This window comes from Anomaloglossus baeobatrachus, chromosome 8 (genome assembly GCF_048569485.1).
Source record: "Anomaloglossus baeobatrachus isolate aAnoBae1 chromosome 8, aAnoBae1.hap1, whole genome shotgun sequence".
NCBI classification, from domain to species: domain Eukaryota; kingdom Metazoa; phylum Chordata; class Amphibia; order Anura; family Aromobatidae; genus Anomaloglossus; species Anomaloglossus baeobatrachus.
The window spans coordinates 2,261,511-2,277,722 of NC_134360.1; the positions used below are offsets into that span (position 1 = coordinate 2,261,511).

Here is a 16,212-nt window from a genome sequence, read left to right on the forward strand (position 1 = left end):
CATTCCACGGTCTCAGTGGATCAGGGTGACATTCCACGGCCTCAGTGGATCAGGGTGACATTCCACGGTCTCAGTGGATCAGGGTGACATTCCACGGCCTCAGTGGATCAGGGTGACATTCCACGGTCTCAGTGGAGCGGCGTGACATTCCACGGTCTCAGTGGATCAGGGTGACATTCCACGGTCTCAGTGGATCAGGGTGACATTCCACAGTCTCAGTAGATCAGGGTGACATTCCACGGTCTCAGTGGATCAGGGTGACATTCCACGGTCTCAGTGGATCAGGGTGACATAACACGGTCTCAGTGGATCGGCGTGACATTCCACGGTCTCAGTGGATCGGTGCCTAAGTGGTGACATCCGGAGCAGCTGACAGATTGATGACTTGCTTTCCTGATCATTGCTCTCTTCCAGATCCAGGGTTTAGTGACTCTTCTGCTCCCGCTCTACTTTCTAATGAAAGAAGTTCATCTTAAAGCAGATTCCATATCATTGTAGACCCATTTAACTTTGTTTAATTTTTGCTCCATCATGATTTATATCCCCACCATACACATGTACGCTCATTGTGGCAGAGCATGCATATATTCTGCATGGACATAGAAGGCAAAAAGATGGCACATTGAGATTGAGAATGTCTGCTCCTCCTCTTCACCGACCGCCTGTCATGATGCTCCATCCTGGTCTTCCCTGACCTATGCCTGACACAGGGAAGAGTCAGGAGGTCGGCAGCCCCACCAAAATCCAGTGCGCCCAACGTTAATGATATGCGGCATAACAGTCTGAATTTGCTAACTCACTAGTTTTGGATTCTGACAACCCTTTTTCTTCCTACAGGTCCTTTCCTTACCGCATCGAAGACTGGTCTGCTACTGCCGTCTCTTCGAAGTCCCAGATCCCAACAAACCCCAAAAACTTGGTTTACATCAGAGAGAAATCTTCCTGTTTAATGACCTGCTGGTGGTAGGTATCGGATCTGACATTGCGTAGTCGGGTCTCCGTCATTAATACAGACTGCGGCTCGGCCGGAGATGTCCAGTGCCAGCTGAGGACAGACCGCAGGGCTCCTGGGCACATGACGCAGTTTGCACGGCTAGAAGCTTTCAAAAACTGTTTTATCATTATAAACTTGGCGCTTTCATCCCTTCCCAAAAATAGATTTGGAGATCAAAGAGATGAGACGTATCCTTAATCTATAGACTTATGAAAGCCTCGCTACCGGCATAATAACTGCAGCTGCGTAAAACTGCAGATAAACGGGAGACGCAGTACGGGGCTGCGAGTTCAGATCCTGGGGTCCGGGAAGTTTGTCCCCCCATCAATGCATAGATCTGGTATCTCAGCTTTTACGAGGGGCCGCTGATAAGTCTTTGGCTTTACCAAGAAAGAAACAAGATAGGATGATGAAACTTTACATTTATTCCACATACTCTCCACTGATGACAATACACTTTTTACATTGGTATTCTAAGTTCTGTAACCCTAGGAAAAAGAAGAATTTCAGTTTTGCATCAAACCAGGCATCCGTAACAGCCATGGCTCAGAAATGGTGTGAAATTTGGTAGCTTGAGGTGTTTCTTTAGGTTTGGAAACAGAAGATAGTTGGAGGGAGATCTGGTGAATAAGGTGGGTGGTCACCAGCTGGAAGGCCTGCTCTGCCAGTTTTGCTGTGGTCGCTTGTGCAGTGTAAGCGAAGGCGTTGTCTTGCAGGAACAAGACTCCTTTGGACAGCTTGCCGCACCTTTTGGCCTTTAGAGCTGCCTTCAATTGGTCCAAAAGTTCAATGTAATACCTTGCATTGATGGTGGAACACTTTTGAAGGTAGTCCACTAGCAGCACACCCTCCTTATCCCAGAACACAGACGCCATCACCTTAGTGGCTGATTTTTGCACCCTGATCTTCTTTGGCGAGGAGAGCCACTGTGCCTCCAGTCTTTTGACTGCTCCTTGTTTTCAGGATCATACAAATAAATCCAGGTCTCCTCCATGGTGACCGGTCGCTCCAGGAAGTTCTTATCAGTCTGGAAACGCTGACAAATGGAGCGGAAAGTTGTCACTCGCTGCTTCTCTGATCTGTTGTCAGACATTTGGGAACCCACTTTGCAGAAGCTTCCTCATGTTCAAATGTTCATGGAGAATGACACAAACACGATCCCGGGAAATCCCTATGATGTCTGCTATTGCTTTACCTGAAATTGGTGGATTCTCCAGTATGAGGATGTGCGCAGCATCGACCATCTCCGGAACAACCACCACTCTCCGGTGTCCAGGACGTTCCTCATCATTGGGGCTGAAGTGGCCCGTTTTACATTTGGACATCCAGTTCTTACCTGTGGAATATGAAGGGCATTGATCCCCCAATGTCTGCGACTTATCACCAAGAATATCCTTCACGGACTTTCCTTGTAGAAACAAGAGTTTTATCATCCTCTGCTCTCAGTTGCTGTAAATATCGCATTAGACTCCGCCGTTTTGTTTTCCCGCGTGTGTAGAACACTTTTGCCATAAGCAACAAACACAAAATTGTGAAAACATATAGACACATAAGGCTTTCATGTGATGTAACATTCGTTACCATAGAAGCAAAAAAAGATCACAAAGCCAAAGACTTATCAGCAGCCCCTCGTAACATTGACTTTAATGTTCTTCAAACCATCCTGTGATTTTGTGATTCGCCATTTATTGATGTTAGAGAAATTTCATTCACTTTTTTTAGTGGAAGTGTAATGAAGTAAAGTGCTACGGAATATGTTGACGCTATAGAAATAAAGAGGATTATTTTAAATTCCACCAAACACTAAATGTTCAATTATTAAATACTTTCCAGGTAACAAAAATCTTCCAGAAGAAGAAGAATTCTGTCACCTACAGCTTCCGGCAGTCGTTCTCCCTGTACGGCATGCAAGTGATGCTGTTCGAAAATCAGTGTAAGTGTCACATTGGCGCTTGTGGGCTGTGAATGGGTCATAACCAGGGAGTCACCTAGTATAGGAAAGAAGACACCACCTCTGCTCTTGTCTTCAGCCCCGTCAGTATTCAAACTGTTCACTGGCTTTAATCCATTAATTCGCCCCTATGTGCTGATCCCTGGGCTCTGGGTGAACAGTATGTGCCTCACACATGACACTAAAGTCAGCCAGACCTCCAATATTGGTGGGATCGTGTACCGACTCCTCGTGTGTCTCCTGACTCTACCCCGGCTGGGGATATCGGGTGAGAGAAGGGTGCGGCGTGTCGGATTTTCAGAGTATACGACAGTGGTTCTGGTAGAGAACACAGGAGCACTTGGCCAAGTGTCCCAGTATATGGTGAACTCCAGAGAGACCGGAGGATGGAAAGTTATCTGACCATCAATCAGATATCTAAGGAATATGGGACAGGAGATGTGGAGAAGCATCGGCATGTTAGGGGCAGAGATAAGCTGGCAGGCAGCCATTGTCTCATTGAAGATAGAAGTCCTATATCCATATGTGAGTCCTTTACTCAGGTGTTGGACGTAGAGTGCCGGTGATTCTAGCACCATTGCTGGTGGAGTCAGGAGCTGGCAACCTAGTAATGTGCATCCATGTGAAAGTCAGGGGTGCAGGAAGAGAGGAGGTCCAACAGGAGAAAAGCACAATGCCATCCTTAGCTCCCTCATCATGCCCTTCCTCAGTCTAGGAACTGGGCAGGTTCCTCTCCCATTTTCATCTTTTGTAGGAGAGAAAAGCAGCATGACATTGCTGTAGTGATGCATCACATCTTGAAGCTCCGTCTGTAAGTGCACTGGGCCAGGATGGTTCACTTACAGCTCCTCAACCTCGTGCTGTGTTCTTGAGCAGGCAGCGCCCTCCCCTGGATGATTGACAGGTCAGTGTCCAGCGTGAAACAGCAAACGACCTGTCAGTCAGCCAGGAGAGGGCGCTGCCACTTCAGGAACACAGCCTGAGGCTGTGGAGCTGTAAGTGCATCATCACGCCCCAGTGCACTTCCAAACGAAGCTTCAAAACGTGATGCATCGCTACAGCAGCACCTTGTGGTCAATAAGGGCACTGCCGTCACATGAGTGGTTTGGGGGGAGAAGCTGCTGAGCTTCCTTTTAATAAAGGAGCAGCAATGGGAGGTAAAGCCATGGTGGTTGAGGGGCATTAGGCCTCAGTAAAGACCCTTTAAACTCATCGTTTACCTCCTGTTTTTCCCATCAATTAATGTATAGAATTTTACAGCTGAAATGGCGGTATTATTTGTCGGTGGTCACCATTGTGCGCCTGCCCTTGGTTTGTAGCTGTGCGGTTGAGAGGCAACGGTTTGGTCTAAAGCATGAACGATCGAAAATGAGATGAATTCTCAAGAAGACAAGTGTGAAAGCTGTAAATAGTTCTGTAAATGGCAATTTGCACAAGTCTTAGACCGTATTATTCACAAAAGCTTCAGCGGCGGCCGCAGTGCCGAGAATTTGTGGCGTCCATTAGGCTGAAGTGTCCTGGCGGGCGACCGGACTCGCTGATGTGATTGTTTCTAGCAGTCGCCCTCCTCACTAAGCCGCGCTTTATTACGCCATGGTGACATTAATCATTGCCTGTCGCAATATTTATTTAGATTTCTATATATTCTTGTCTATGCTCATAACCTGCACAGTAATAGGACGGCCATTATATATCACGCCTGACCTTCTGCCCTAACACACCATGACTCTGCTCCATGTAGCACAAGTCCTGCCAATTCGTGTGGAGAATTAGAGCTCGCTGACAGGTTTCTCTAGAGAATATTAAATATTTGTTCAGACTTCAAACATAAAGATAAAATGTTAATGTTCTGGTGAAGAATCAACAACAAGTGACACAATTGTGAAGAGGAAGGAAATTTATTGCTTATTTTAAACTTTTATAAAAAATAACTGAAAATTGTGGCGTGCAATATTATTCATCCCCTGTAAGTGAATCCTTTGTAGCGCCCCCTTTTGCTGTGATTACAGCTGTAGTCTCTTGAGGGATGTGTCTATCAGTTTTGCACATGGAGAGGCTGAAATTCTCGCCCATTCTTCCTTTGTAAACAGCTGGAGCTGAGTGAGGTTGGATGGAGGCGTTTGTGAACAGAAGTTTTCAGCTCTTTCCACAGATTCTCGATTGGGTTCAGGTCTGGACTGTGACTTGGCCATTCTTACACCTGGATACGGTTATTTGTGACCATTCCATTGTAGATTTTGCTTTATGTTTGGGATCATTGTCTTGTTGGAAGACAAATCTCCGTCCCAGTCTCAGGCCTTTTGCAGACTCCCAACATGTTTTCTTCAAGAATGGTCCTGTATTTGGTTCCATCCATCTTCCCATCAATTTTAACCATCTTCCCTGTCCCTGCTGATGCAAAGCAGGCCCAAACCATGATGCTGCCTCCACCATGTTTGACAGTGGGGATGGTGTGTTAAGGGTGATGAGCTGTGTTGCTTATCGTTTGGCATTGTGCCTAACTAGCTTGATTTTGGTTTCCTCTGAGCAGAGCACCTTCTTCCACATGTTTGGTGTCTCCAGGCGGCTTGTGGCAAACTTTAAACTACACTTTTTACGGATATCTTTGAGAAATGGCTTCTTCTTGCCACTCTTTCATAAAGGCCAGATTTGTGCAGTGTACGGCTGATTGTTGTGCTATGGACAGACTCTCCCTCCTCAGCTGTAGATCTCTGCAGATCATCCAGAGGGATCATGGGCCTCTTGGCTGCATCTCTGATCAGTCTTCTCCTTGTGTGAGATGACAGTTTGGATGGACGGCCGGGTCTTGGTAGATTTGCAGTGGTATGATACTCCTTCCATTTCAATATGATCGCTTGCACAGGGCTTCTTGGGATGTTTAAGGTTTTGGAAATCTTTTGGTAACCAAATCCGTCTTTAATCTTCTCCACAACAGTATCCTGGACCTGCCTGTTGTGTTCCTTGGTCTTCATGATGCTCTCTGCGCTTTACACAGAGAACTGAGCCTATCACAGAGCAGGGGCATTATACGGAGACTTGATTACACACAGGGGCTTATATTTATCATCATCAGTCATTTAGGACAACATTGGATCATTCAGAGATCCTCAATGGACCTCTGGAGGGAGTTTCTGCACTGAAAGTAAAGGGGGTGAATAATATTGCACGCCACAATTTTCAGTTATTTATTTTTTAAAAAAAGTTTAAAATGAGCAATAAATTTCCTTCCTCTTCACAATTGTGTCACTTGTTGTTGATTCTTCACCAGAACATTAACATTTTATCTTTATGTTTGAAGCCTGAAATGTGGGAAAAGGGTGAAAAATTCAATGGGGCCAAATACTTTCGCAAGGCACTGTACACGTCTGCTGCCGCTCGGCTATATGTGACAGATTTATGGGCATCGGATAATATATGTGTGACAACATGGACTCTCATGGGTTAACGTTTCTTAAAATCCAGCCAGACAGCATGATAGATTGTCTATAGATGGGGGAGAAGTCCCTCATTGAGTCAACAAGAGTCTTGTAAAAACAATGTAATTTGTGTTGGCCACTGAAAGCTAGACGTATTGTTCTCCAGACATTTCCAGTAACCATTGTATTGTAGTTGTGTATTGATAATGTAATTACCTTAGTAGCCATTGTCTAGTCGGTGACTCCCAGTTTACATGTACACCCTCAGCCTTTCTAAGCACATCATTTAAATGAACATTGTCCATGCAGCTTGAAATTCCTCCAATGGGAGAAGCAATCTTGTCCAACCAATCGATGAGGACGCAGTGTATCCAAGGGGAAGGTTGTGGCTATAAAAAGGACTTCTTTAAGCCACCAGTTGTTGTTGATGGTTGATGGATTCAGTCTAAGCTCTTTGGAGCTGACTGGAGGATCAGGACATCTTATGGCTTCAATCTAGGGACTCCGGATCCGGTTGGATACCATATCCACAGCCTAGGGATTTCGACTCCGGCTGCCAGGATTGTAACATCAAACCAGGACTACCTAAGGAGGACACGCAGGTTGGGACAGTTCAGTCACCTGTTACAGACTTTGCAGACCTCAGACAGCTTGGAACCTGTGAGGCATGGACATTCTAAATCCCTGGTGAGCCAGCGGAAGGGTGAGACTCTGTTGCCTGTTACATTTGTGTGTTTTGCTGGTTATGTGTTATGTGCCGTTAATTGTTTGGGGATCCAATAAAGTCTAATTATTGTGGTTCCCTAACCCTGTGTTGTCTGAGTAGTGTTACGCCCACGGTTAAGGAGGCCGGCGTTCAGTTGGGATGAGCCCTGAGCCACGCTGTCTTTCTAAAGGCGGCGGGTTTTAGTGGACGAGAGCGCCCACTGAGCCCCGTGTCTCCACAATTGGTGGCAGCAGTGGGATACTACTCAGCCTGGTTTACCCAGGGGAGCTGCAGTGGACTGGTGTTTTCGGACACCGTCCAGGGCTCAACAACCAGGGAGGCACATAAGCATACCCAGCAGGCCATAGGGGAGGCATTCAGGTTTCGGACGCTGCCATGTCCAACCCCACCAGCTCAGCCATGGGACAAGGACCAGAGAGGAGTTACGACCGCAGCAGTAAATGGATGCTACAGGATCTGTGCCAGATGCGAAAGATTGACTACAGGAACACTGACACTCGGTCAGACTTGATCCAGAAATTAGTCTGTTGGGATGCCCAGAATGATGCAGAGGATGATGAGGACACTGCCACCAATTGTGGAGACACGGGGCTCAGTGGGCGCTCTCGTCCACTAAAACCCGCCGCCTTTAGAAAGACAGCGTGGCTCAGGGCTCATCCCAACTGAACGCCGGCCTCCCTAACCGTGGGCGTAACACTACTCAGACAACACAGGGTGAGGGAACCACAATAATTAGACTTTATTGGATCCCCAAACAATTAACAGCACATAACACATAACCAGCAAAACACACAAATGTAACAGGCAACAGAGTCTCACCCTTCCGCTGGCTCACCAGGGATTTAGAATGTCCATGCCTCACAGGTTCCAAGCTGTCTGAGGTCTGCAAAGTCTGTAACAGGTGACTGAACTGTCCCAACCTGAGTGTCCGCCTTAGGTAGTCCTGGTTTGATGTTACAATCCTGGCAGCCGGAGTCGAAATCCCTAGGCTTTGGATATGGTCTCCAACCGGATCCGGAGTCCCTAGATTGAAGCCATAAGATGTCCTGATCCTCCAGTCAGCTCCAAAGAGCTTAGACTGGATCCATCAACCATCATCAACAACCACTGGTGGCTTAAAGAAGTCCCTTTTATAGCCACAGCCTTCCACTTGGATACACTGCGTCCTCATCGATTGGTTGGACAAGATCGCCTCTCCCATTGGATGAATCTCAAGCTGCATAGACAATGTTCATTTAAATGATATGCATAGAAAGACTGAGGGTGTACATGTAAACTGGGAGTCACCGACTAGACAATGGCTACTAAGGTAATTACATTATCAATACACAACTACAATACAATGGTTACTGGAAATGTCTGGAGAACAATACGTCTAGCTTTCAGTGGCCAACACAATTACATTGAGTCAACAAGAGTCTTGTAAAAACAATGAGGGACTTCTCCCCCATCTATAGACAATCTATCATGCTGTCTGGCTGGATTTTAAGAAACTTTAACCCATGAGAGTCCATGTCGTCACAATATGCTCATCAGCCAGGAATTAACCTTGTGCTATAAAGTAACACTAATGCGCAGAACGAGCGTCGAGGAGACGGCTTCCTTATATCATGAAAAAGAAAAGCAGAAAGGTCATGAATTACACAAAGCAGAGTCATTGCTTCTGTCTTCAGCTTCCCAGGAACCGTCAGCTGTAATCAGTGGATAAAGCGGAGTTACAGGATCTGGGGCCTCGCGTATCTCTGAGTAAGATATTCAGGCAAAATGTATTTATAGAGGACCTGTAATGCGGTCACAAATCCAGCGCGGAGTAACCAAAGAAATGGGCGACACAGAAATGAATGACAAATAGATGGACGACTAAGAGGTGGGCGACTAAGAGGTGGGCGACACAGAAATGAATGACAAATAGGTGGGCGACACAGAAATGAATGACAAATAGGTGGGCGACACAGAAATGAATGACAAATAGGTGGGCGACACAGAAATGAATGACAAATAGGTGGGCGACACAGAAATGAATGACAAATAGGTGGGCGACACAGAAATCAATGACAAATAGGTGGGCGACACAGAAATGAATGACAAATAGGTGGGCGACACAGAAATCAATGACAAATAGGTGGGCGACACAGAAATGAATGACAAATAGGTGGGCGACACAGAAATAAATGACAAATAGGTGGGCGACACAGAAATCAATGACAAATAGGTGGGCGACACAGAAATGAATGACAAATAGGTGGGCGACACAGAAATAAATGACAAATAGATGGGCGACACAGAAATGAATGACAAATAGGTGGGCGACACAGAAATGAATGACAAATAGGTGGGCGACTAAGAGACGGGCGACACAGAAATCAATGACAAATAGGTGGGCGACTAAGAGGTGGGCGACACAGAAATCAATGACAAATAGGTGGGCGACTAAGAGACGGGCGACACAGAAATCAATGACAAATAGGTGGGCGACTAAGAGGTGGGCGACACAGAAATCAATTACAAATAGGTGGGCGACTAAGAGACGGGCGACACAGAAATCAATGACAAATAGGTGGGCGACTAAGAGGTGGGCGACACAGAAATCAATGACAAATAGGTGGGCGACTAAGAGGTGGGCGACACAGAAATCAATGACAAATAGGTGGGCGACTAAGAGGTGGGCGACACAGAAATCAATGACAAATAGGTGGGCGACTAAGAGGTGGGCGACACAGAAATCAATGACAAATAGGTGGGCGACTAAGAGGTGGGCGACACAGAAATCAATGACAAATAGGTGGGCGACTAAGAGGTGGACGACACAGAAATCAATGACAAATAGATGGACGCCAAAGAGACGGGCGACACAGAAATCAATGACAAATAGGTGGGCGACTAAGAGGTGGGCGACACAGAAATCAATGACAAATAGGTGGGCGACTAAGAGGTGGACGACACAGAAATCAATGACAAATAGATGGACGCCAAAGAGACGGGCGACACAGAGAGATTGACGACACAGAAATGAATGACAAATAGGTGGGCGACACAGACAGGCGAGACAGAGAGAGATGGACGACGCATCGAAAACTCCTCCATTTATAATACTGAACATCAGGTTCTTATATGAGGTCTCTGATCAGACGGTGGGAAGCCGCGTCCCAGTGAAGCTCTCCGGGGTCCTAACCTTAAGATGCGGCACCATGCACCGACCCCGCTATTCTTCAGGATTCAGCCTTGTAATAACCGATAGTTTTCTCCTTTGATGGGTGCAGAGATATTACATTGCAGACATTAGCCTTTGCTCCGAGCTGTATTTCTACATTAATTCATTGAGTGTTACTTGCTGATTTTAGATTATCCTAATGGCATCCGACTCACATCAGCAATTCCAGGAGCCGACATTAAAGTCCTCATAAACTTCAATGCACCAAATCCCCAGGATCGCAAGAAGTTCACAGATGACTTGAGAGAGTCCATTGCAGAAGTTCAGGAAATGGAAAAATACAGAATCGAGTGTAAGTAGAAAGGTCTATACAGAGTGCGGATATCCTGTATTCGCGCATCTATAGCGCTCCACACGGGTAACTCAGACGCTTCTAATAGAAGCGATGATCAGTAATAATCTGGAATGCCGGGACATCGCAGTAATCTCATATATGCCCCGTAATCTACTGGCCCAAAGCCCACGCGTGCACATTGGACCCCTGGGTGACAAATCACAGAATTTTAACCAGGGGCCAAATAAAAAACAGTTACCAGATATTCAACAAAGGGGAAGCTGTGACCAGACCAATGCTCTGTAGATGGCAGCTTAGTATTTGCCCAATAAACGCCCTCTCACATTGCTGATCAGGTGGGCACATTGCACTCGCTCCATGGTGCTCACTCTCTCCACTCTCGCGCCATATTCCATGTACTATCAATATGAACAATCTAAAAACATGAAGATACCCATCAGGAAGGCTCAGATCCAGAGAAAAGTGAAAATGCCACGTCTGGTTAACACTTATTATACCTAAAGAAATAGAAGAAACGTGAAGCTCATCTCCACGTTCTGCATCAACCGGGCATCGAGTGAGAAGAAACAAGAAATCCAGCTCATAGAGTGGATAGAAGCCGTCACTAAAATCCCAAGCCATAAAGCACCCCCAACGCCCTCCAGACACAGTCTATGGTGTACACGGATGTATTCTGGTGCATCAGCTGTATACTAGCACATGGGATGTATGCTGGTGTATACGGATGTATACTGGTGCGACGTATATATACTGGTGCGTGGGATGTATATTGGTGCGTGGGGTGTATACTGGTGCGTCGGATGTATACTGGTGCGTCGTATATATACTGGTGCATGGGATGTATAGAGGTGCATCATATATACTGTATACTAGTGCGTGGTATATATACTGGTGCATGGGATGTATACTGGTGCATCATATATACTGTATACTGTTGCGTGGTATATATACTGGTGCATGGGATGTATACTGGTGCATCATATATACTGTATACTGGTGCGTGGTATACATACTGGTGCATGGGATGTATACTGGTGCATGGGATGTGTAGTGGTGCATCATATATACTGTATACTGGTGCGTGGTATATATACTGGTGCATGGGATGTATAGTGGTGCATCATATATACTGTATACTGGTGCGTGGTATACATACTGGTGCATGGGATGTATACTGGTGCATCATATATACTGTATACTGGTGCGTGGTATATATACTGGTGCATGGGATGTATAGTGGTGCATCATATATACTGTATACTGGTGCGTGGTATATATACTGGTGCATGGGATGTATACTGGTGCATCATATATACTGTATACTGGTGCGTGGTATATATACTGGTGCATGGGATGTATAGTGGTGCATCATATATACTGTATACTGGTGCGTGGTATATATACTGGTGCATGGGATGTATAGTGGTACATCATATATACTGTATACTGGTGCGTGGTATATATACTGGTGCATGGGATGTATAGTGGTGCATCATATATACTGTATACTGGTGCGTGGTATATATACTGGTGCATGGGATGTATACTGGTGCATCATATATACTGTATACTGGTGCGTGGTATATATACTGGTGCATGGGATGTATAGTGGTACATCATATATACTGTATACTGGTGCGTGGTATATATACTGGTGCATGGGATGTATAGTGGTACATCATATATACTGTATACTGGTGCGTGGTATATATACTGGTGCATGGGATGTATACTGGTGCATCATATATACTGTATACTGGTGCGTCGTATATATATTGGTGCGTTGGGTGTATACTGGTGTGTCGTATATATATTGGTGCGTGGGATGTATATTGGTGCGTGGGATGTATATTGGTGCGTGGGATGTATATTGGTGCGTGGGGTGTATACTGGTGCGTCGTATATATATTGGTGCGTGGGGTGTATATTGGTGCGTGGGGTGTATACTGGTGCGTCGTATATATATTGGTGCGTGGGGTGTATATTGGTGCGTGGGATGTATACTGGTGCGTCGTGTATATATACTGGTGTGTGGGATGTATAGTGGTGCATCATATATACTGTATACTGGTGCGTGGTATATATAGTGGTGCGTGGGATGTATACTGGTGCGTGGTATATATACTGGTGCGTGGGATGTATACTGGTGCGTGGGATGTATACTGGTGCGTGGTATATATACTGGTGCGTGGGATATATACTGGTGCGTGGGATGTATACTGGTGCGTGGTATATATACTGGTGCATGGGATGTATACTGGTGCATGGGATGTATACTGGTGCATGGGATGTATACTGGTGCGTGGTATATATACTGGTGCGTGGGATATATACTGGTGCGTGGTATATATACTGGTGCGTGGCATATATACTGGTGCGTGGGATGTATACTGGTGCATGGGATGTATACTGGTGCGTGGTATATATACTGGTGCGTGGTATATATAGTGGTGTGTGGTATATATACTGGTGCGTGGGATGTAGCCGCTTCTGCTTCCTCGGTCCTGGGTTTCGGAGGTGATGGCTCATTCTTCCCTTCTGCTCCTTGTGTTGGCTGCAGCGGAGCTGGAGAAGCAGAAGGGCGTGGTGCGCCCCAGCAGATGTATAGTGGTGCATCATATATACTGTATACTGGTGCGCGGTATATATAGTGGTGCGTGGTATATATACTGGTGCGTGGGATGTAGCTGATTCTGCTTCCTCGGTCCTGGGTTTCGGAGGTGATGGCTCATTCTTCCCTTCTGCTCCTTGTGTTGGCTGCAGCGGAGCTGGAGAAGCAGAAGGGCGTGGTGCACCCCAGCAGATATATAGTGGCGCATCATATATACTGTATACTGGTGCGTGGTATATATACTGGTGCGTGGGATGTAGCCGCTTCTGCTTCCTCGGTCCTGGGTTTCGGAGGTGATGGCTCATTCTTCCCTTCTGCTCCCTGTGTTGGCTGCAGCGGAGCTGGAGAAGCAGAAGGGTGTGGTGCGCCCCAGCAGATATATAGTGCTCCATCATATATACTGTATACTGGTGCGTGGTATATATACTGGTGCGTGGGATGTAGCCGCTTCTGCTTCCTCGGTCCTGGGTTTCGGAGGTGATGGCTCATTCTTCCCTTCTGCTCCTTGTGTTGGCTGCAGCGGAGCTGGAGAAGCAGAAGGGCGTGGTGCGCCCCAGCATGTCGCAGTGTTCCAGTCTGAAGAAGGAGTCCGGTAACGGCACACTGAACCGGACCTGTCTGGATGACAGCTACGCCACCGGCGAAGGCCTGAAACGCAGCGCACTCAGCAGCTCCCTGCGAGACCTGTCAGAAGCAGGTAAGAACCATTCCCGTCCGCCTGGTTATGAGCTCAATATACACAAATATGTATATTCCCTCTAATATACCATCATTTGTGCTGTATACAGCCGTAACCCTTCTATGCATATTTCTTTGGTTTATTGCTGTTTTCTTTTTTTTTGCCTACTTGTTTTGACAATGAACTATTCTAGATTACTATGTATACTTACAGTGACGACAGTGGAAGCGTAAGTGCTGTGTAGACGTAGCGCAGACAGCGGCAGGGTCATGATGCTTCATGTGTCCTGTGCTTCCGTGTACCCGTGCATTACATTAGATGAATGAAATGGAGTGAAGCCCGTCTAAATTTACTGAAGCCTGAACCGAGCTTTAATGCAGCAGACTGACATTGAGCTGCTTGTCCTCAGACTGATGAGCACTGGAGCACAATCTGTATCAGCATTCGTATTCATGACGTTCTCCTACCACCAGGGCGGCGCTGTAATATTAAGCTTCTTTATGGTGCACAATAAGCCACGCAGGACACAATGTGACCTAAACACACACAGGAGCATTGCACCCAGAGCCATAAGCGTAGAAGGAAAAGCCCAAATCCGGGTTTGTGTATGGGCGCATCTTACCATACTTGGATGACCGAGACCTGAGCTGGAAAATGCCTTGTAGCCATTACTAAAGCAACTCAGGCTTTGATATAGCTGCTGATATGTACAAGCGCGGTATATGTGATAATGGCAGGATACGAATCTACCCGCCATTTGTGACTTTACCACCGCCATCGCGTTACAGGATATCATTCAATCTTTATGTCCATTATCATCTGTACCCATCCGTAATATCCATCTAATATGACCTCCACCATCCTCATCATCCACCACCATCCTCATCATCCACCACCTTCCTCATCATCCACCACCATCCTCCTCATCCACCACCATCCTCCTCATCCACCACCATCCTCATCATCCACCACCATCCTCATCATCCACCACCATCCTCCTCATCCACCACCATCCTCCTCATCCACCACCATCCTCATCATCCACACCATCCTCCTCATCCACCACCATCCTCATCATCCACCACCATCCTCATCATCCACCACCATCCTCTTCATCCACCACTATCCACCACCATCCTCCTCATCCACCACCATCCTCCTCATCCACTACCATCCACCACCATCCTCATCATCCACACCATCCTCCTCATCCACCACCATCCTCCTCATCCACCACCATCCTCATCATCCACCACCATCCTCATCATCCACCACCATCCTCCTCATCCACCACCATCCTCCTCATCCACCACCATCCTCATCATCCACACCATCCTCCTCATCCACCACCATCCTCCTCATCCACCACCATCCTCATCATTTACCACTATCCTCCTCATCCACCACCATCCTCATCATTTACCACTATCCGCCTCATCCACCACCATCCTCCTCATCCACCACCATCCTCCTCATCCACCACTATCCACCACCATCCTCCTCATCCACCACCATCCTCCTCATCCACCACCATCCTCCTCATCCACCACCATCCACCACCATCCTCCTCATCCACCACCATCCTCCTCATCCACCACCATCCTCATCATCCACCACCATCCTCATCATTTACCACCATCCTCCTCATCCACCACCATCCTCATCATACTCATCACTCATCGGTGTCTTCCATTACTTTGCCCCATTAAGCCAAGCCTCGTTCTAAGCTGCGTTCCCTCAGTGACATGAATAAAGATGCAATCATTCATTTTGTTGGTTGGTCAGTGTCGCGGCCTGGAACGTCCTTATTAGAGGGAGTCTGTCGGTAGGCTCGCCCCTCCTGAGCCGTCTAATTGGGCAGCAGGCCAGAGGAAGCTGAATACAATGATCCCTTGATAAGTGTAATCCAATGTTTTATTCCAGAGAAATCCAGGTTGTTCTTATATGTAAATGAGCTGTTAAGATCTATGGGCGGGGCACTGATATCTGTGAGACTCCGCCTCCAGGTATTATTGTAAGTGACGGGGGCTGTTACCAATGTGAGACATGTAATGACTGACAGTCCGCTCTCCTGATCTACATGTTTCACACTGGTAACGCCCCCTGTTCTTTACACTAATCCCTGAAGGCGGAGACTCAGGGAGATCAGTGCCCCGCCCATAGATCGTAACCGCTCATTTACATATATGATAAGGTGGATATTTCTGAAATAGAAAAGACTCCATGCAGAGAACACAGTAATGGAGTGGCTCCAGTCTCGCTCCGTGTCGCCGGGGGTTTTCCTTGTGTCTCCGTCCTCTGCCGCGTGATCGTAGAACTCGTCTTCAT

At 46.8% G+C, this 16,212-nt stretch overlaps 1 protein-coding gene across 6 annotated transcripts in view; it reads left to right on the forward strand.

Annotated features, from left to right (window-relative positions):
- IQSEC1 (IQ motif and Sec7 domain ArfGEF 1) overlaps positions 1-16,212 on the forward strand; it is a 1,387,106-nt gene that overhangs the window by 1,350,645 nt on the left and 20,249 nt on the right. For 5 of the 6 annotated variants that reach the window (XM_075321244.1, XM_075321240.1, XM_075321241.1 and 2 more), the window contains 4 exons: positions 838-963; positions 2,828-2,927; positions 10,430-10,591; positions 13,726-13,902. In XM_075321244.1, the coding sequence (XP_075177359.1) occupies positions 838-963; positions 2,828-2,927; positions 10,430-10,591; positions 13,726-13,902 (565 nt within the window). Of the gene's footprint in view, positions 1-837; positions 964-2,827; positions 2,928-10,429; positions 10,592-13,154; positions 13,388-13,725; positions 13,903-16,212 lie in introns of those variants that run through there. The other variant, XM_075321245.1, reaches the window with a different exon arrangement.